The 22,137-nt window shown below is 39.4% G+C and overlaps 1 protein-coding gene across 5 annotated transcripts in view; it reads left to right on the forward strand.

Annotated features, from left to right (window-relative positions):
- Nucleotides 1-4,362: 4,362 nt before the first annotated feature.
- ephb3b (eph receptor B3b) overlaps nucleotides 4,363-22,137 on the forward strand; it is a 52,505-nt gene continuing 34,730 nt past the window's right edge. For all 5 annotated transcript variants that reach the window (XM_066709094.1, XM_066709093.1, XM_066709096.1 and 2 more), the window contains exon 1: nucleotides 4,363-5,020. In XM_066709094.1, the coding sequence (XP_066565191.1) occupies nucleotides 4,957-5,020 (64 nt within the window). In that variant the 5' untranslated portion in view covers nucleotides 4,363-4,956. The remainder of the gene's footprint in view (nucleotides 5,021-22,137) is intronic.

A 22,137-nucleotide genomic window follows, 5' to 3' on the forward strand; every position in this document is an offset into this window, starting at 1 on the left:
TTTAGAAGGGAATAGTCTATTGAATCCCCAATACACAACCCCCACCCCCACCCCGTCTCTCACTCATGTTCTGCAGATTGTGAAAAGAGAAACATAAAAAACAAACGGAGGCAAAATGGTTATTAGTTAATAGTTTTGCAGTTCAGATTCAATAATAATAATAATAACAATGTATAAACAAATTGTAAAATTATTAATTGGGTGAAATTCAATATTAGACTACTGTAATTACTTAATTTAAATTCAAACAGATATGCACAGATTTAAAGTAAATACATAAAAACATGCTGACAGAGTAATTAATTAATCAATTACATTTTTGCATGTCATATTTGAGTACATTTTTGAATATAGAACAGTAGAGAATGTAAATAATCATACTGCAAAAAAACTATTAAAGGTTTTAATTTAATTTTGATTTAAATAATTCTAGCTTCTGGAACTCATAAAATAAAAAGAAAGAAATACCCGCACACTTCCTACAGCTCCAAAAAATTAGAAGTATTTATTTAGCCCATGCTTCACAGGTTTTAAGCACAAACAACATTTCGATCTACCAGAGACCTTTATCATTCCAGTAACCATATAATAATAATAAGCATATTTAGGTTATTAGCATAAAATGACCAACTCATAAACTCTTAATATAATGAGATAACTAATTAGGAGTATCTTGATTACACAAACCAAAAAAGTCTACAAAGATATATCAATTCATGCACAGAGAAAAACTACTGAACATGATTAATGTAGTTTTAGATAATAGTCACTATACATTGGACAACAACTATGGATTGGATTAAATAAATATATGTTTCATTCCACTAAAAGGAGAAGCTGTGAAAATTATTAAATGGGAATTTAAATTTAAATTTAGAGAAAATCAAAGTGAAGAAATATTCTCTAAGGGCCCAGTTGTACTTTTCCAAAGAGGCCTACAAAAATAACTAAAAAAATAAATTAATTAAATACACAATAAATTGAGAAATGTATATAATAATTAAAAAAAAACCGTTTATATGTTAAATATTTTGAAATATTGTTTTGTTAATATTGTTTTTAAGCTTTTTGGGGGTTTTGTAAGCTTTTAAGTGTTTTGCTTCAACACTCTTGACTAATTTGACTGTTTACTTGGGCTGTTTACTAGGCCCTAACTTTTTTCAGTTATTATCACTAAGATTACAAGATACAAAGTTATATTCTATGAATCTCAGAGTTCACAAAACTATTAACATGACAGTCTATTATGATCAGAGCCTGAAGGACAGGCCCAGGTGGTGTCGTTACCCAGGCTGAAGGTTTTATTGAGCAGTAAGAACACCAAGAAGTTAATAATAATAATAATAATAATAATAATAATAATAATAATAATAATAATAATAATAATAATAATAATTTAGTTTGAATGTATTACTTCATTGTTAGAGCCTGTTTTCTTGTTACAGGGCAAGACACAACATATTTTTAATCAAGAATGAAACACGTTTACCGAAACTGCCATTGTCATAATTTCACGCTTTCTTGTAGGCTATAACTTTAACTTTATGGGTCTTTTTCTCTGACTCAGTATAGGGAATATATATAATAAGGTCGGGCGAATCTGCTTTTGCTCACAGAGACGTTGAAGCTTTCTTTTGTGATAAGGGAAGCATGGTGTTGTTTTTATGAACGTTATAATAAGTTATGATTATCATAATCGTTGCGTATTCTTCTCTCTAGTAAAATGAGTCACCAGATAGTTTCAAGGTAATATCATTTATATATATATATATATATCTCGGTGTTTGAGTGACGTTTACAGGCAGGGTCACCGTGTCTCTGCTCTTACCTGTGTCTGATTCACCTGTCTGCTTTGTGACGCGCTTCCTGGCATAGACATGGTCCAGGTGTTCTAGTAAACCATAATAATGCTTACTTATGAATATAAATAAATACATCCCTAAAGCGCAATACATTTACATGAAGTAGGCCTATATAACATTATGCATTAAAATTCGCCTAAAATATCATTAACATGCTTATTATTGTTGACTCAGACGAAAGCAATGGTGCTGCACTGTCATCTGCTCACCCAGTTCTCACAAGGGTGTGGTGGAATAGATGATTCATCTTAAAATCAGTAGTTAAAAGATAACCCAGACCACTACCCAACCCACAAAATAAAATAAAGCAATTAATACAATAAACAATAATATACGATACCATTACAAATATATATTAGTAATCATCAGACTCCTCGTCGTCAGGTCTAATCGTTTATGTACATAGCAGTATGTTTGTATTGAATTGCAATCTTCTGGAAAAATTATAAGCAGCTTATTGTCGTCTAACTCAATAAGTCTGTGTTGTCTTTGTAAATTCAGAAAACGTTAAGGCTGCGAAATTCGGAGTAAAGACAGCATTAAACCACAGACCAGCCATCACCCTGCCCCGGACAAAGGGAATCTGTAATAAAACATAATATTAATTGGTTTTCAAATGATGGTGTCTATTTTTATCTATTTGTTTATTATTCATGGATTTGTTTATTGGTGTTGGCTGCTTTCGTGATACCATAATACACATCGTGTTTTATAAAGTAATTTTACATTTTATTGTATACAATTCAAACCAGGTCAATTATTTTAATTATGTCTCATTAAATAATATATGATATGTAAATAAGAAAAAAAATGTATTATTGATTTCGTTCATAACACTACTAATAACTCTTATTCTTCTAAATATCATTATTATTTATTGATTGGCAGACGCCAGGGCAACTTATTACAGTATACTACTACTACTACTACTACTACTACTACTACTACTACTACTACTACTACTAATAATAATAATAATAATAAAGTCGTTATCTAACTAGTCTTTAAGTTAGCCTTAAGACTGAATAAATTGAAGGCTGTGATTTATATTAGGGGAAATATCCTCACAGTCACTCTGCCTGCTGGGACACCGCTCCTGTTACTGCAGTTACAGTCCTACGATCAGTAAGTTAATAGTCAAAAGGAATGATTTGATATTATTAATTCACCACCATAGAGAAATCGCTAAAAAAGTAAAATTCGATTTTATTGCCATAACTTTTTTCGAGTTTATTACTCAATTTCTTAGTTACAATATATCACATTATTTACATTACTTTAAATAATGTACTGGTGTGTGTGTGTGTGTGTGTGTGTGTGTGTATATATATATATAAAGCCTATTTAAAAAAAATAAAAAAAAAGAAATCGTTTCGTACAAAGATACATACATATAAATGTGGGCTTAGTCCTACACTTTTCATGGACTTCTTGTGGCGGCAGAAACGTGTATTCCACACTACTATTTTATAGAAGTATTTTAACGTCATGCACCTCGTATATGGTTTTACGAAGTAATGGACTTAAATTTCATTTCAATTGAAAGGCATGTCAGGCGCTGCAAGTTACTGTCTCAGCCCAGTCTGTCCGTGTAGTTGCCGATAGCATTAACACTACAAAGTGAATGACAACACCCTTACTAAGTGTTGTTGGACGCAATGGGCAGATAATCACAGCGCTGCCGTATCCCAGACGTGTAAGTTTTCCTTTTGATCACTGTCTGAAATCTCCGGTGAGGGAGGTGAACACAGCACAGTTTCCACAGCTCACCGGCTTCCCGTCCGCATCCCGCTTAGCGTTAGGAAACTTCATTGTTCTATTAGCGCTACTCTATACTGAAATCATTACATCAGTATTTTAGCTTTCATAAGAAAATACTGTATTCTTCTAAGTTCAGCTCTATACGAAAATAATTATAGTAGTGTTTTTCACAATAAAACATCAAGATCAAGTGAATTATTGGGAATGTTTGACAATGTAAACATTCGTTTCTGTTCCAGAATACTCTCATTTCCTTTCTGTCCAGATATTTATTACAAACACATATTCATATATATGCATAATTATAGAAAGAGAGACCCAGAGAAACAAAAATAGCCCCTAAATTACTTACTAACTACTTACCTAAGCAATCCAACTGTGATGGCGTAGCCTATCCACAGAATTAGATAAATGTACAAGAAAAAAACAATATCACAAAATTATTTTGATTTGTACTCCTCTATAGCCTTGTAAAATAGTAATACATACTGTATTCTCCCGCAGGGGGCGCTGCCTCCCCGCTGTAACCTGTTTTCTGTGTAAATGTCCCCGTTTGATCTGAGCCCCATGTCCCGGTGTGGAACAGAGAGGGGGGCGCGGCGTGGAGTAGTAAACCCGGGCCGGACAGCTTTGCGAATGAGGTGGTGGGCGTGTCCACGGGGAGAGTGACAGCCGCTGACTCCTCCTCCCTCCCGCTCTGTTTCCAAGCTCCAGCCACACACAGCCTCATTCCAGTACACACGGAGAGGGGCAGAGCGGCGGCAGCAACAAGCAGCTCAGGGAACTACAGGGTTAATAAAGCATTTGTTCCTAGGAGTTACAAGCATAGATGTATACGTGTATATGCTGTTGTATATATCGATATATACATAGCACACATTGCTGGACTACTTTCATATCGGCTCAACCCAGCCTGCGAGCGGACCTGTCCGTTCTCAGAACCTCCAGCACATTCTGGAACCTCGAAGGAACTAACGAAGATTCGGGCTCGCAGACACGGCACCGCACCGCTCTGATCGCAGCCGGAGCGAAAACAGGGGGTCGCCCCCACCCCCCCCATCTCCTCGCAGTGACATCTTCAAATGCCAAGTATAGGGTGCGAGACTTGTGGTCTATCCTGGCTGGCTGCTTAAACGGAGCAAAGGAGATCTACGGAGGCTCTCGGAACCAGCACCTCTGAGCAGGGTGGCGAAGTTGGGTTTCCGTGTTGGAGCTACTGAGCCCGGGCTTGACGGCTGGGTTTACCGGACCGTGAGCCTTGCGGAGATCAGCACTTTGGGATTTTATTGATTGACTTTCTGGGACCTGTTTACATGTCCGAGCTCCCTGGTTTATGACAATGGATTATTTGGTCTTTCTATGCAGTCTTTTGCTGCCCGTGACTTTAGCTGTGGAAGGTAAGTCTAACAGTCTAATAGGCTATATCTACCTCTATACATATATATATATATATATATATATATACACACACACACAATACTCTTTCGATATCATTTTAGGTCAGGTTTATTGATCATAAATTATACATAATCGGCTTTTATATATGCTTATATGGGAGCATTTGTATTAATTAATTAATTAATTTACTTTGGGGTTTGGAAGTGACTCTTTGCTCCCAGAGTGAGAAAAGTGCTCCTTCTGTAGGGTAGTCATTGTGTGTGTGTGTGTGTGTGTGTGTGTGTGGGGGGGGGGGGGGTCAGCCCCTGACACACTGACACTAATACACATTGGTAACTTGTAACATTCATCGAGAATATCCTTCCAGCGCCGCTTGTGTATTACTGCTGAAAAGACCTCTCGCTGGCCAAGTAGCCCTTTCTTTTCATTCTCGCCTCCAAGGAAATTAGCGCAACACGATCTCACACCAGGGAGCCCCCCGCCTGTGGGGTTAACTCCCCAGCTTGCGCGCACAGACTGGATGGATAGATAGATAGATGCCCTGGCCACTGCAGGCTACTCCACAGCGAGGTGTCTGTCTGCTTAACACATCAGGGGTTTCCTCAGCTGTGCAGAAAAAGAAAAAAAAATGTATCAAAGCAACAAGCCCGTCTTTCAAGCGAGTCCAGCGTCTTATCTTTGCGAGCGATGCGCGGCCGGCGGGCGGCACAGTGAAAAGTTGCGCTTAATTGCAACCGACACTTGCTTTGCGCACACCATCCATCCCTTGCCTTTACTTCAGTTGGGTATTACTTTGTCTTCTTGCTGGCGTTGGCCATTTCATTTCTGTCTTGTGTCACTGAGGCTGCTGATTTGATCTTGAGCGCATAACCAGAACACCCCCAGAAAGTCTCAAGTCATTCCCACCCGTTTATTCCGCTTCTCCGTCGGTTTTCAACGCTGGGCAAAAACTAGGGGGGTGGGGGGGGGGGGGGGGGGAAGAAACTGCGAGGGGAAAAGTGTAACAAATTACTTAGTCATGGCCATAAAGGAAACGTAAACATTGTAGTAAAATAAACTGAAATCAGACACAATTGCATCGAAAAATCAGGAGAACAGATTGCCGCTACCCCATTGGCAGAAGTTTGTGAAAATGTTTTATATTTGTATCAAATCAATTTGTTTGGTTTGAAATGGGAGAGTTGACTTAAACATGGTCATAGAATTGCTTTTCATGTATTAATAATAATAATAATAATAATAATAATAATAATAATAATAAAACAAAGTTAAGTCATTCTGATTTCTCTACTTTACGCGTGATAAGGCAATAGTGGAAAAGGTACCTCGTCTCCCGTAGTCTGTTTTACTGCCTTTTCGTTGGATCAATATTCGTTTAGATTTTTAATAATAATATTGTTGTAGCATTTCATCCTCTGTGGGATTGGAACAAGTAATTAATTTATTATTATTATTATTATTATTATTATTATTATTATTATTATTATTATTAAGCGTACTATTAGTAAATACACACTGTGCATGATTGTGCTGTTTCGCGATAGTCCAGTGCAACTTTCTCCACTTAATAAGCTCCCAGATAAGATAGAGTGGCAATATTTATATTTTCACAATTTAAAAAAAACAAAAACAAAAAAAACGATTTAATTTTGTATTAAAAACTGGAGATCTGAGCCAAGTTGTGATAAAAAAATGATTATAATTAAAAAACAAAAATCAACAACAAAAAACAATAGATTAACTGCCCCTGCTTTACTGTGATCACGAAGTCATTGCATACTGGTTGACAAGTTCCTTATCTTATTTGGTACTGAATGTATTATTAATCCAGATCTAATGTATTTTACTCAACTTTAATTTAGTGAAAACTAAAAATATGAACAGATCAAGTTAAACTTGGTCCTTCTGAAAAAATGTAACATGACATATTATCAATGTTTGTAGACGGAGCAAAAAGCTACACAATAGATGTCACTATTATTTTTGTGTAATTTACACCAAGGCACACACACCATTATAAAAGTAGGTAGGGATAAATATATTCATATTAATTTCGTATTTATTGTTTTTTAGGTAATGTGAAGGTTACACATTGTCTTCATTAAGTACATATTATTTTAGTAGCTTTGACATACAAAATAGGCATTTGATACTGAAATAAAAACTAAGGAACTAATACAAAAGTGTATGCAGGGAGTCAAGCACAGGGACGTGGGAGATCTCTTGCAGATCAGTATGAAATGTGCATTAGGGTCCTGGGGTTTATGTGACCAGTTGAAGCACTTCGGAGGGAGGCTTTGCTGAAGTTGATATATTTTGTTAAAGCAATCTATTTCCACCTTAAGTGATGCCATAAATTTCCGCGCTGACCTGGTTCAGGATTTAGCTAAGCTTTTAATACTGCTCTGTGATTTATGGCCTCCTCTCCTGCCTCCGAGGAGCGACCCGGACTAATGGTCGGCCCGGGGCTGGAGGAGGCCAGGAGAGGAGAACCTGCATGTGCCATTGACTGCACTGCACTGCAAACCATCTCCCTGGACGAGGAAGAGTCTGTGTATTTCATACATAAACAAACAAACAAGCCTCATTTTGTATTATAATGTTGATTGTATGTTAGGAAATATTGTTGGGCATGTGATTGCACTAACTAACAAGAACAAATAATGTTTGTTTCATGTAATTATTATTTACCCTCTTACCCTATCAATTTAGAGTTTGCGGTTGTTTTAAACTTATTTAATTCACATTTTAGTGAAGGTATTTAAATAGGAAGGTATTTAAATCTTGTCAGGTAAAACTATTATTTGATCGACTTTATATTTAGCATTTGTAAGAGACAGACGTTTGGGTTCATATTCATAAAACGTGTATTGTTCCAGTACGTTAACACCTGATATGCCCAGTAAAGAGAACAGAAAATAAATAATAAAGTAACTGGGGAAGTGTCAGATGAAACTTTCAGTGTGACAATTTAACTTAACAAAAGTAAGTTAGGTGATATTTAAAAAAAGAAAAAAAAAGTACAATTGGATGGTTGGTTTTTAATCTTCAGAAAAGGGTGGTCGTTTTATCAGAGATCATTAAAGTTTTTTTAAATGTAGGCCTTCGTCCTACATACCAGTAATCATAGACGTATAGTCTTTATATATTAAGTATAAAATGATTATATATATATATATATATATATATATATATATATATATGTTCATGAATACAGTACATTTTGCCAACATATAGATTTACAAGATTATAAAAAATACAAATAGGCCTATAAAAATACTTTTTTTTCAGGTTATTTGTACAAGGAATATATAAACCTGCAGTAGTTTGTTAATTGTTGGTTTAATTGCCAGTTGTTTGTAACCAGGGATAAACCATGCTGTGTAAATGTTTGCTTGTCTTTAAAATAGTGGAGTCCAAACCTAGAATTTTACATGTTTACGAGTACTAGATCGTGTGTGTTTAATCTGGGCTGTTTTAGGGCAGTTGAAGGTGGGGAATTGCTATTTTTCATTTAAGAAATACACATATGATCGAGTTTCCAAAGTGTTGCTAAATTCATGAAATAAATAAATAAGAAAATACATTAATAAATAGCCTACCCTCACTGTATTTATCCACCAATAAAGATGCTTTACCTGCTAATATATAACATACCTGAGGAAAATAAGGAAGACAAAAAGGCAAATATTTCGAAAATATCACTACTACTCATACTACTACTACTAATAATAGATGTCCTCTAAAATAACCCTATTCATTTCAATTCACCAAAAAGGGGGAACATATTTCTGCAAACATGGCGTACCCATTGCAATCTGCTTCACTCTGCTGCTCGAAGGTTATTGTATGCTCTGTAAATCCAATGGATGATGAATACTCTGCAGGCAGAAACCCTGGTGTTCAAAAAAGTCTACTGTGTATCCATCTTTATATTTTATCCATCACACTAATCTGTGAATTTCCTAATTTTATCCTTTCCTAAATTTCCTAAAGCCTTTCACTTCAGAGAGTGTACAAGGAGAAAGGAGAAAACATCTCTCCTAGTTGCAGACCTTGAAGTCGACTAAACACCAGAGGACTGTAATTGAATTGTTATTGATTATCTTGAGGGTGTTTACTTGTAGCTGTATGGCTCTCATTTTTTTATTTATTGAATACATGGTACTAATGACATATCATTGCACAAAAGGATCAGTTAATCCCCTACCCACTGTAACTCATATTAATAAAGGGACAGAGCACAGATTCACTAACGTTGTCATCGATCACTGCAGTTGAACTGGAAACCCAGCTGCCCACAGAGGCACATATTTCATTTCACTTTGTTTTCATCCTTCGCTTCTGACTGTTTGGCAGTAAATATTACAGCATATTTTCTGTCACCCTGAGCTGTCGAATCTGAGTGACCACAATCACACATTCCAGTCTTGTATAACACATAAGTGTCTGTTTGTTAATTAGTCTCAGCCATGCATGGATTTCAACATGTCGGTGTGTGTACCTCTTTTCTAAGCAGCTAAGTGTATACAACCTGTCCCGGAATTCAGTTTGTTCCTGTCTTTCACTGTCACAGGATGATTGTCAACGCTTTGTGCTTGAATCAGAAAATGTACTACAGGTATTTAAAAGCAAAAAAACTGGGATCAAATGTCTGCTCTGAAGTACAAACCATTGAAAATCACCTTCCCAAAAGAGAGCAGTGGAAATGTCAGTCCGTTCACAGTTACCCTATTTTTGTCATGGGGTTGCCTGTCTTCACAACCGCAGGCTATCCAGGCAGGGTTTCCAAGGAGCTCCTCGACTCTGAAACAGATGCTCCTCACTGCTGCTCCACTAACTGAACTTTATCGGTGAATAAATACGTCCCTGATGGCTAGAGTTCAGGTGCTGTGCATGAGAGAGAGTGTCCGTAACAATCGAATCACACAATAGTGTTAGCCATTATCATGTAAAGGGAACATATGCCACTGCCCGTTATGAAATAATAGCCATAATAAACTCCCTGAAATAATGACCGTAACTATCTCGCCACCATTTAGAGAATGGCCTTTCCTTCACCGCAACAGATTGTTTTATCTTATTATTTTAATCTATCTGCGGCGCTGACTAAATTAGAATTCCATTTCAATTGACTGGGTTGGCCTTTATGTTTCTTTCTGTCTGAACACTTCCAGCTAAGGCAGATGCTGGACTTGAAGGGGATATGCATATCTCTCTGTGCATCTTATCTGTTCAGCAAATACACTTCTCTCCACCTCCCTACTGTGAAGGCTGACTGAGATGTGATTTGTGATTTGATTCTGTAACCATCTTTCTTTCTTTTCTTCTTCTTCTTTTTTTTCCTTTGCAGTGAATAGAATCACACCTCAGCAGGCCTCTTCCTGTGTGTTTTATAATGTGTAATTCGCTCTGCATTTGGCCTAGTTCTAATCCCCCCTCCACTCCACTGTGTGAGGAAGGTCCTTCATTATTATTATTATTGCTTAACCCATTCAAAAGCAGCAGGAGCCATTTTGTTCTGCACACTTTGGCTGAGTTCAGGAGGACTCCAGGCCTGGCCTCATTAGAATACCACTGACAGAGAACTGAAGGAGGCCCTGTGGATAAAGTGGGATAAACTGACTTTTACCCAAATATATTCAGAGCTGTTGTCGGCTAAACCTGCCTTCCCCAGCAGCAGGTCATATCCAGTTTAATAGAATCACCTGCCCACAACCGTAACTGCAAACCTGATCCAATTTAAATGTAATTGTGACTCAAAAGGAGAATATACAACCTATAGAACAATGGGACAGCAGGACTGGTTAGTAATTAAATGGTCTTGATTTTTCCCCAATATTGTACACAATCTGAACTCAATTAAAGTCCTTGTACTATTGGGTGTGTCAGAAATATTGCACCCTCAAATGGATCACCCTAATAGACAACAGGAAAACACAAATATAAATAATAATACTAGTAAAATAAATAAGTGATCAATTACACCCTGGAGTGCCTGGGTTCAATCAGCAAGACCGTTGAGTTTTCAAATTGGAGAAAGTATTTTGTTGAAGGCACACAAACTCCTATTATTGTCTCCACAAAGGAAATAATGACCTTTAGTTGTAAATTAACTTCGGAACAATGGGTGAATTTAGGGGAAATTGCTTTCCCAGAGCAGCGCAGTTAAGATCGTGAAGAATCGCTGTAATAGTACAAACCCCCGCAGTTTCTCATGAATACGAGATCTTGGCGGGGCGAAGCATTAAGGGTTCAGCCCGGCCTGAGTGCCCGGCCGCGGGTCAGTGGAGCGGGGAAAGCTGGCTACTAGTTCCCGGAGTCAGAAAGCAAGTCTTTGAACAACAAAACAGAAACTATACTGTACTTACTGGACGCACTCATCAGTTCAGTTTGAAGAAAATAAGATTACATTTCAATACCATGGGTGTCAAATGAATACACACACATTTAGCTTAAGCATTATACAATAACGGGACGAATTTCAAACTTTATTTGTCTCCACCTCCACCTTTTCCGTGCCACTTTGTATGTGTAGATAGACTATACTTAAATGTAAAGAAATGCATGCCTACACTGTATTTTGCTTGATGTAGACCACGCATTGAAAAATGCGAGGCAATTTTGATTTGCAGCAATAAGCCTTGAAACCCATCCTGTAAATTGGGAGTTGATATAAATAGAACTATGCATTGGGCCGCATCAGAAGAATGAAATCAGAATGCAAAAATAAATTACCTGCTTACCCAACACACACACAGGTTATAGTTGGGATTTAACAAAAACGGATACAATAAAAGACCAATTAAAAAGTAATACAATGTTCGTTTCAACATGGAAGTTCTAAATTCCAGAATTTTAAAATAGACTAACAACGACAACAAACACAACATCAGTTTTACACATTCTATTTCTAAAGATCAACAATTAAACTCACACATATATTTAGTATATAAAAAAGTCCGATTGTTTCTGAGGGAAGAACCGGTTTTCCCCGTTGCCGGATCTCTAAATTGGATAAACCGTGTGCGCCACAAAACGGCTCTGTTGTTCGGCTGTGCGTGTGATTTTATTCTGCTGGGATTAATGTATTCACTGTCAGATCATTTATACATTGAAGCAATCTGTATGATCCCCTTCATTACAGGAGGTCAGTTGGTTACACCCTGACATGATAGGACTAGAATAAAGCGATAAACAACCTTTAACCAACAACATGGAATGGTGATGATGTTTATTAGTATGTTTTCTTGTAATAATAATAATAATAATAATAATAATAATAATAATGGACTAATTGCATGAAAGGTTATGCATTTTAAAACTAATTAATATGTTAATATATTTATTTAAATTACCTCATTTTGTATTTCCACCTTTGCTCTTAATTGCCTAATTGATGTAATTAGTTATTTATTTGTCCTCGGGCTGTTTGTGTTCCCGGAGGTGGAGACGTGCACTGCAGCTTCAGTGGGAATTGAAACAGCACTGAAACACAGCAGACCACATGGACAATCGCCTCCTGTTGGATGGGAATTCATGAAATGGTGTTCTCGGGTGTGAGGAGCCGTGCAGTCTCTGTCGCATGAGGAGTGCTGCTAGCGGTGCTCCTGTGTGCGGGTGTTGGGCTCAGTGAATTAGTGAAAGTGTTAATTCGGTTAACTTTGCTGTAGCGTGAATTGAGCGGTCGATGCAGTGGGATCGATGGGCGATAACCTGGTGTGCTTTAGAGGCCTTCATTGAGAGATCAATGCAGTAATCTGAGAGATTGCTTTCTCGGGAGTCTGGCAGGATGGAGGGAATGGCTGTAGGGTACAGGAGCGAAGTGTAGTTTCTAATGTGTTCCAGAGTAGGTCGTCGAACAGTTATTAAATTGCATAATTGATGTAATTGGGATTATGAATGATCTAGTGTGAGTGTGCCACTAATTCCGAACTGAAACAAAGAGCGCGTTTTTCATCGCACCGCACTTTTATCGGGCAAATGAGGCGCAATTGTGGCGTGAAGTGATGCATACATTACATACGTGCGCACACACAGACGTAGTAGGCCTGCATACTTCACACAAGTACAAAGAAAGCGCAAAACATCGACTGAAGGTTTTAAAACAAATCTTTACAATCTCTTGCATGTTAAATATTGAATATCCATAGCTTTACTGTAGTTTTGCACCATTTATACGTTTCTTACAAGTGTGGGGGTTTAATGGTCCGGTGTCTTTCCAGCCGTTACTACTAAATACTGAATTGACGCCAAGTCGGCAGAAACAAAAATAGTTTTTGCTCAAGGCCAGAATTACATTTAATTGGCATTTAATTGATACAACCACAGGAAACAAATGCGGTTTGTGTGTGTATATATCTATAAATTTCGCTTCTGTTTATATACAATTGTAATCTCTTGTATTTAGTGAATTTGAGTTATGTTAAAATGAATACTACATTAAAAACAAAGCTGTTAAAATGACTGCAAGAAACCCTTCTCTACTGCTAATAAATAAATACGGTATAAGGTAAAAGTCTGAAAGAAGGGATTCGCTGGTGGGTCTCAGTTTTGTCTAGTCCCAAGTTAAACCAACACATATGCATTTGTGTGACCATTCTTTCCATTACTAATTAACCAATTTATAATTTGATTGCGTCCGTTTCCTCTGCCCCGTTGATTACGGAGTGAATGCTCGTACATGTGCGGCCGTCTTTAATTGATTAGCAGAGGAAGGGGTGAGTGTACAGAGCCGGAGAGAGAGGTAGCGACCCAAGGGTGTGTTGATTTTAACACTTCCTCAAGGCAAACTGCACAGAGAGAAAACTGCGAACATATAAACAAAAAAGCCAGATAAACTAAACAATTCAGATCCCGGCTCTTGAAACTCGGTCAAATCTCAGTAATGTACTATAACTTTTAACTAGGCTGCAAGTGGGGTAAGTTGTCATTTCAAACTAGGTTATTATTATTATTATTATTAATAATAATAATAATAATAATAATAACACAAGCGCCATAAAATAAAAATAAAACTATGGAAAAAAAATTAAAACTTTTGTTTGATCTTCTCCCATTTCTGTCTTGTATTTGCTTAACTATTCTCTCGCTGCACCCTGTCTATAGGTGATAAGGGGACAGCAGCAATGTTATTTGCCGAAGTAATACAAGACAAGTTAACAATGTCTTATCGAATTACTTCAGTGATTTAATTGATATTGTAAAATACAGGACAACACAACATTAAATACAGACATGCATACACACGGACATAGGTTTATGAATCCAATAAGATAAGGTATCTTGTAGTAGTAAAATAGTGTAATAATAATAATACTAAATATATAATAATGTTATGTGAAATGAAATGTGCTTTTTGCAGTATGATGTTAAGTTGATTTATTTAGTACTAAAAAGCTAAGAACCTTACAATTTCTGTACAGCAGGCTTTTTAGATAGAGCGGCTGGTAGATTTCCTAGACATAGTCAACATTTGGGCTTGAAGAGCCAGGTTACAAATTGAACCTAGGAACACTTATTTAATTGCTGATTAGCGTTTGAAGAGGAATTTTACATCTAACATAAACAGGTCAGGGAAGTAACACCCTTATTTGGATTTAGTTTAGTTTTAACAAGAGTATTATTATTATTATTATTATTATTATTATTATTATTTCTTCAGTTTCTCAAGGGTCTTGTACACCACCAGTTGCTCCAGTTGAAGTAAATAAAGGGATAGAGAGGGGGAAAAGTAAAACACTTCCACCATTTTGATTTGCTGAGCTAATTTAAAGAAAAACAGACCACTGCATTTTGAAATGTTGTTTGTATAGACAAATGGAAATCAACCAGCTAAGACCACTTTGAGCACTTGCTGGCCTGCTGAGCACTAGACGGACTATATGAGAGTGACCCTGGAAGTCTACAGCAGGAGTGGGTGTGTTGAGGCCTGCCTTTAGCCCACTCCCACTGGTGTCTGCACCCACTAGGGCCACTGTGGAGTCATGTGTGCATCCTCAACCAAACCTCCTACTCCATCATGCAGCCTACAGGGACACAAATCAAACTCCTCTTGCACAGCACCATCATCTATTTAAGGTTTTACAAGCCCCGGGCTCTTGTGTACAAGCTGAGACAGGGTGCTGGATATTTCAAGCTTGATACCTAATTTTAGTACATTTTAACAGACAGCCGTGTGTCAGAATGAGAATATTAAAGATGCAATGTTAATGATTCACATTCAAAGGCCAGGACAGCACAAAAAACCTGCAGCGGACCACAGTTCTCTGTAGAGGGAGTGGAATTTATTTTCCACGGCTGGTTACTAACTCCCACGGTAATGAGAGCCCAGGGGTTCAACAGTGGGTATTTCTGGACATGTCTGTTATTGAGTCACAATTCAAGGATGTAGAAAAGCCCCCCATGGGCAGAATTCTGGCCAAAGAGTTACATCAGTAACAAAAGAAAAAGAAAGAGACAGAGAAAAGAAAAGGAAACATGTCTGTCAATGCGCGGCGCAAAGCGGGGCGATAAAATGCATATATAGTAATGACCAAGCTTTGTAACGTCGACTCAAGGCCAATATCTGTTCACATGGAGCGCTGGCACACACGGAAGGGATGACTAACAGGTTTATAGCAATACCGTGGTGAAAAACACCGCAGCTGTACAGTTTAGCAGCAGCGAGTACCGTTTAATAACAGCCCACTCCTTCCATACTTATCCACTGTAGACCAGTAATTGCTGGATTACGTGATGACTTCAAAGGCAGCGCTAGGAGACGGACCTGTAGCAATGTCCCTTATTTAAATTTATTATGGAAAATGAAAGTGGATTTGGGCAGGGTGTAGTGGAGTACACCGAAAGGACATTGAGACTTACACTATATTCCTAAAATAATCAGGTCAACGGACTCAATGTTTTTCAGTGTTTCGTAGGGTGCAGGCTAAATTGTGAGCCTACACCCTTTAAAAATGGCTGCTGCAAACCCTTTGAGAGAGATACTCTGCCACTACTCACTTCTACTCCATTTTTGTGTAGCGAAGTAAGTTGGTCCCCGTTCCCGTACATCCCAAAGATGTTCTGTGGGGCTGTGGATGTTTTTAGGACTTTTCTGCATAGCCCACTGTGTTACATACCCAACCTATGAAAAAGACATTACATCAATACGTGACGGGACACCATCGTCCAAAAGGTCATACTTCTGGTCAGGGAACAACCTCTGCAAAAGCAGGTGACTTCTTGTATGACCCATAAGTGTTGTAGGGAAGGTTGTCACAGTTGTGTTTGTTAAAGCTTATACAGTGGTTTCTTAACAAGAAAGACTTGAAGAGCCTTCTCTTGCATTCTTTATTATAAACGGATATACAAACTGACTGCAGAAAACATTCACCCAGAGTCTCAGACAGAGGTATGCTAGGGTGTATGTCTCTCTGGTCTGCACACCCAGGCCTCAGACACACATCTCTGGACTGCGACAGAAATGGAGCACCTGCTTCTAATCCACACTTCAAACACGGGCCGCTGCGGGGCACAGCTGTCTTTCTCATCAGAATGTTCTTTCATTCTTTTTTTCCCCCTTTTTAATTAAGTCTAATTTATTCACCTCTATCACGCACTCCCTTTTTTAATCATTAAAATGTTGTTTATTTTTTAGCCTGCCACCATAAACCTACATTCATTCCAAAGCAGGCAGTAGAATGTCCCAAAGCAATCTAATTGTTGAGATTTTTTTATTTTTCCATTAGAAGTACTAGTAGTAGTCGTAAGTGTAGTTATAGTTATAGCAGCAGTGCTTATATGAGTAAGAATATAAAGATTAAAGCACTTTTTAAAGTTTAATTACTATAGGTTTTTATAAAAAGAGAGTTGTGTTTTTCACCTCACATTGAGCCAGTAAACCAAACAAACAAAACAAAAACAAACAAACAAATTTGTGTTTAGAAAAAAAGACAATCAGGAATGCTGTGTAGGATTACACCAAATCTGGGAGCATTTGGTTCTGTCTTTTTTCACGGCTGTTTTTATTTTGCCATTTGGAGAGGTGTGGAGAGGAAGCAGACGGGATCTGTAGAGGTGTGAAATCCTGAGCTCTCTGTGTTCTGTCTCTCTGTGTGTTTGTTGTTCTCTATTTCTCTTGTCTCCACGAACTCACGTGAAAACACACACACGCGCGTACACTCTCGCTCACTGTCAGATGGGGCTGCAGCTGTCGGAGAGATCACACGTAGTGCTCATACACAAATCAGACCGCATTCAAAAAAAAAATCATGTCGCAATGTTAAAAATAAATGAAGAAGCCCGAGTTAGTAATCCCTCTGTTTGATATCTGTTAGTGTGTAGTCAAAACTGCCTGTGTCAGTGTTTGAGTGAGGGCACAGCCCAGGAGAGAGAGACAGAGAGAGAGAAGGAGGATGTAGGGGTGAAAAGAGAGAGAAAGAGATAGAGGAGAATTTTTGAGCTCTGTTGCAGTTGATATGTTGTTAGATCATTTTGCCTACGATTTTGCAAAATAATTCTCGAAGTGTCTGGTTAAAGTGTATTTTTTTTTCTAACAAAGATTCCTTACTCTTTCTGTCTCTCTCACTCATGTCCATCAGGTTTCTCTCTCTCTCTTGCTCTCTCTTTCTCTCTTTCTCTCTTTCTGTACAAACTTCACTCATTTTTCCTAATTCCAAATCTCCTTCATTTGCATTCCCATTGTGTTTGATACCTACTGTATGTCCCTTTATTTTTGTTTTTAAATCTCTTAGAAAATAAGTTACAAATTCTGCATTCTGCAAAAAAAAACCCACTATTAACCATGTCTCTGACAGACCCAGTTGAATTAGAAGGGACAGAATAGATTAACTTTCATTTAACTTTAATTAATCATCAAATGTATTCTTTGGCTATAAGCAAAGTTTATGCAAAACCTGTCTTGTTGTTGAGAGAGCGAGCGAGCGAGAGAGACTGAGAAAGAGAGATAGGGAACCATTTATGCTGTAACTTTATCGGCTTTAACAGTTGGACAAGTGTTGCCAAATTATTATACGCTAGAGAGAAACACAGGAAGAGAGAGACGCGGAAGAAGAGAGAGACAAGGGCTTACTATCAAAATCCACTTCATATGAGCTGTGTTTTAATATCTGTCGTTTTCTTGAAAAGGTGTTGAGAGAGCCGATGACATGAATGCTCTGACCTGAGACTCTGTCCCTTGCTTTCCTCAGTTGGGGAGGGGGGGGGCTGTGATTTAATCTCCTGACCTGGATTGGGGCCCGGTCAGGTATCTCTCTACACATCTCAGCTCTGGAAACCCCCACCACCCCCATTCTCCGTTTCTTTCTCTCTCCGACGAAAAACTGCGACCATGACGTGACCTGGAAAGAATCTGATGCTTTTAATGAAACTGACAACAAGCCTGGCCGATATCAATGGCGACATTGTGCTGTGGCTTCAGGACAGGACCTCTGGCTGGGTATCAGCAGAGAAAAAACAGAAAGAAGCAGAGAATGGCAGGGGGGGTACAGGAGCAAGCATCATTCAGCAGCCTCCATGCATCTGAGCTATGCCAAGCCCTGCCCCGCCACTCGGGGCCTGTTAATTAAACACCCAGGGTGTATTAGCTGTATTGTATGTGATGGCATGTCTTCTGGCTCAGTGCTGGGGACTGTGTATCTCCCTCACCACTCCCTCTCTCATCCTTCCCCCGGCAGCGGTACAGTTGGATCATGCCAAGACTCTTTTATCCTGACCATTAGGATCAGAATTAGAACAAATGAAGGAATACACCCCAGAGCAGGTCTGTTGGGCCGAGGTTGGTTCTTTTAACACTCGGAGATTCCTAATGCTCATCATATCTGGTTTAAAGATCAGAAAGTATTTTCTTTCTTTTTCTTTCTTTCTTTCTCTCTGTCCATTCAGTGTCTCATTGCTCTGCATGCTGTTATCTGAGCTCTGTCCTAATTGCTGTCTTATTTCCCTGAACTGTTATCTCCCCGCACTGATAAATCTCCCTGCACTGACTGCCTAGCGTGTGTCACAGAGATATTCACTGTGTCAGAGCCATTGTTTCAGGATACAGTGAGCAATCTCAGACCTTCCCATGTGCATTAAGGGGGTATCTAAGTTAGTGTGCAGGTGAAATGGGTCACCTTGAAGCTCTTCCAAACTATTGCTTTGCTCCCCAACACATAGAAAGACACAGGGGCTTGCCATGTGGACATAAACAGCCTTGGCAAAGGGGTATTATGTGCACAGCACACACTATGCACAGATGACAAATGTATCCGTGTCTGGTAGCTGACCCTTCTGTTTGACTCAGGGTTGGAAGCAGATGTTCATGCAATGCAAAAGGCTGATATTTATGCCACAGCTGTAGAAGTTCTGCAAGTAAACTGGCCCTCCTGTTGCCCCCTTCCCCTGGCACTCACCCTTCCCACACCTCCTCCCCGGAGAGGCCTGTGGCTAAAAAGATTTCAGTGATCAATGATTCAATTTAGCCTGCAATCAATCAATCTGCTATAAAAGAGAGAGAGAGAGAGATAGAGAGAGAGAGAGAGAGAGAGAAATGATGCCAGTTCCTCCAAAACAGGCTATGTGTCAGGGTCTCAGGGGGGAGTGGTATAATAAATTAATCAACCACCCCCCCACCCCCCAGCCGGTCCACAAGGCAGCTCTGAGCCTCCCCAATCGATCGGTTGGGTAATTATCATTGCCACAGTCAGTCCCCCAGTGGCTGGCAGGACCAATATTGCATGGAGCTCTTTTTGCTTAACAGTAAGACGATCTGTGGTGTTTAAATGCTGTCTGTTATGGCATCAGACTGCCTATACCAATTATATCATTTGAACCATGCAGTTGACCCCTTCCCTTATGGCAGTCTGTTTGTTCCACAGCACTCACTTTTCCCTATGGTATACTACAGTAAAGCTTAGAGTGGCAAAGTGGCTCACTATATCATCACTTCTGGAAAGCAGAGCTGAGCAGAAGTAGAGCGGTGAATTCACACTGTGAATTATGTCACCATGCACAGAGTCATGGGGCATTTGTGTCCTGTTCTGAAACTACATCATGAGGATCTATCTTCTGGTAAATTTAACGCCGCACGTTGTAAACCAGCTCCTTGCATTAAGTGCTCAAAGCCATTCCTTCCATAGAGCTGGAAAAGCCGCTTTGAATCCAATCTGAGAGAGAACACCCATCGAACGCTTGGTACACAATGGTAAATAACTTGTGCATTTGTGTTAAGTACTCTCTAAGTACTTCAAGTGTATTTATATCTTGCTGTTTAATGTTGCAAATGTTGTTTCGCTTTTTACTTGGTAGAGCTAACGGCATTGTTGAGGTAAACAGCTTACTGGTTACAATGCTGGTATTACTGCAGAGCATTTTGGTACGTTTTAGCTCTGGTTTTAGCTCTGATCGTGCAATAAAAGTGTTTTACAGAGTTAACATTAAGAAAAGCCAGACAATACTGGACTCTGATCAAGGGTGCTAAGAAGTCATATTTCCGTATACAGCCAGCTCATACGGACGTTTAGTCCTGGACACACTGGGATGTGGCAGAGTACTGCAGAGCAGGCTGAAGTGAGTGCGTAAACCCTGGCAGGCCGACTACAGTGTGAGAAGGGGGGTATTTGTCCAATGAAAGTCACCTTGACGGCCTCTGCCCCTCCCCCAGCACAACATTTGACTCTCAAACGACAGGAAGCTAAAGAGAGTCTGCTTTTGAATAACGCAGAGGCACACCTGAGCTCACCAACATTTTCAGTGCATCAGCAGAGCGGGGAGGCATTCAATTATACCTGCTTTCTAATAAACCTAATTATTTCACGTCGAAACTGAGAACCCCAGAATAGGTGGCCCTTTAGCTGTCCCTCATATGATCAGTACTGTGCCGCGGACACTGTACTGGACTGTACTGACCCTGCGGAGCACTAGTTTTGGGTTATGACCGCCAGTCAGACTCCAGTTCCCTGCTGGATACTGGAGAGTTAATCTGGGATTGTCCGTTGCCATGGAGAAAGCCACTGGTGGGCGTGGCGGGGCAGGGAGGGGCTGTCCAGTCTGTAATTTGCGGGGAGCTGGGCGCAGTATGAGAGACAGCACGCAGTGTGGCACGGGGCTCCCGCATATCCGTGTGTGTGTGTGTGTGTGTGTGTGTGTGTGTGTGTGTGTGTGTGAGAGAGTGTACATGCCCGGGACTTGTCTATCAGTTAGAGAGTCGGTGTGAGATCAAGGGGCCGGGCCGCATTTTGCTGCTAAACCATTCATTATGACAAAACCTGTTTAATCCATCTTTCACCAAGTCAGAATAGACTGTCTCTTTTTGGAAAAAATTAATTCTCACCCTTCTGCTCTCCTCCTGTCTTCCCACTCCACCCTGGGGTTTTTAAAGTTCAGGGCTGGTTTGTGTGGGGGGGTGGTTAGCTCACATATCCTGTTTGACACAGCCTGGTAGAATCTGACCACAATATAGACCAACTATTCTATATATTCTATACGCTGTAATACCACTGTACACACTGGCACACATAGTACTGTCCTTTGTATAACATTTGTACACTCCCAGACCCCAGCGACTCTCTCTCTCGCTATGTCACAGCTGGTTTTAAGCCTCACACACAGGCTGGGACTCCCTCTTCCAGCCTTGTTGAATTCTCTAGGGCTCTCTCAATGTGCTTTGATCCGGTCTTACTACTCCCTGTCACAAAGGTCTGCTGCTCCTCTGTGCTTTAACACTTTTGCTTCTTCTGTCAATATATCACTCCTTACTACACTTACCCTGTGGTACTGCAGAATGTATTCCTGATTTTATTTCCCCCTTTTTTAAAGCTCGGTGTCAGCAGATAAAGAAATCCAGCCCAGTGCCGCAGAGGGCTCTCTCAGAGGGGTAACTAGCAGTTCTCAATGAGCGGCTTTAGTTACACATCAATACAGGGTGAATAATACATTAGTGAACGCATTCTGGGTAGGCGAGGGCGGCCTGTGAATGAGTGAACCCGATTACATCACCCCAGAATCTTTGCTGATAGCTCAGGATTCCTCTTGGCTGCAGGGCTCGGGGAAAAACGCCTTTCCTAAGGCAGATCAGGACATTAGAAACCCTCACCAGATTGCAGCTCACAGTATGGGACAATTTCTTGTGGGAGTT

Source organism: Amia ocellicauda, chromosome 7 (genome assembly GCF_036373705.1).
Source record: "Amia ocellicauda isolate fAmiCal2 chromosome 7, fAmiCal2.hap1, whole genome shotgun sequence".
Taxonomy (NCBI): Eukaryota; Metazoa; Chordata; class Actinopteri; order Amiiformes; family Amiidae; genus Amia; species Amia ocellicauda.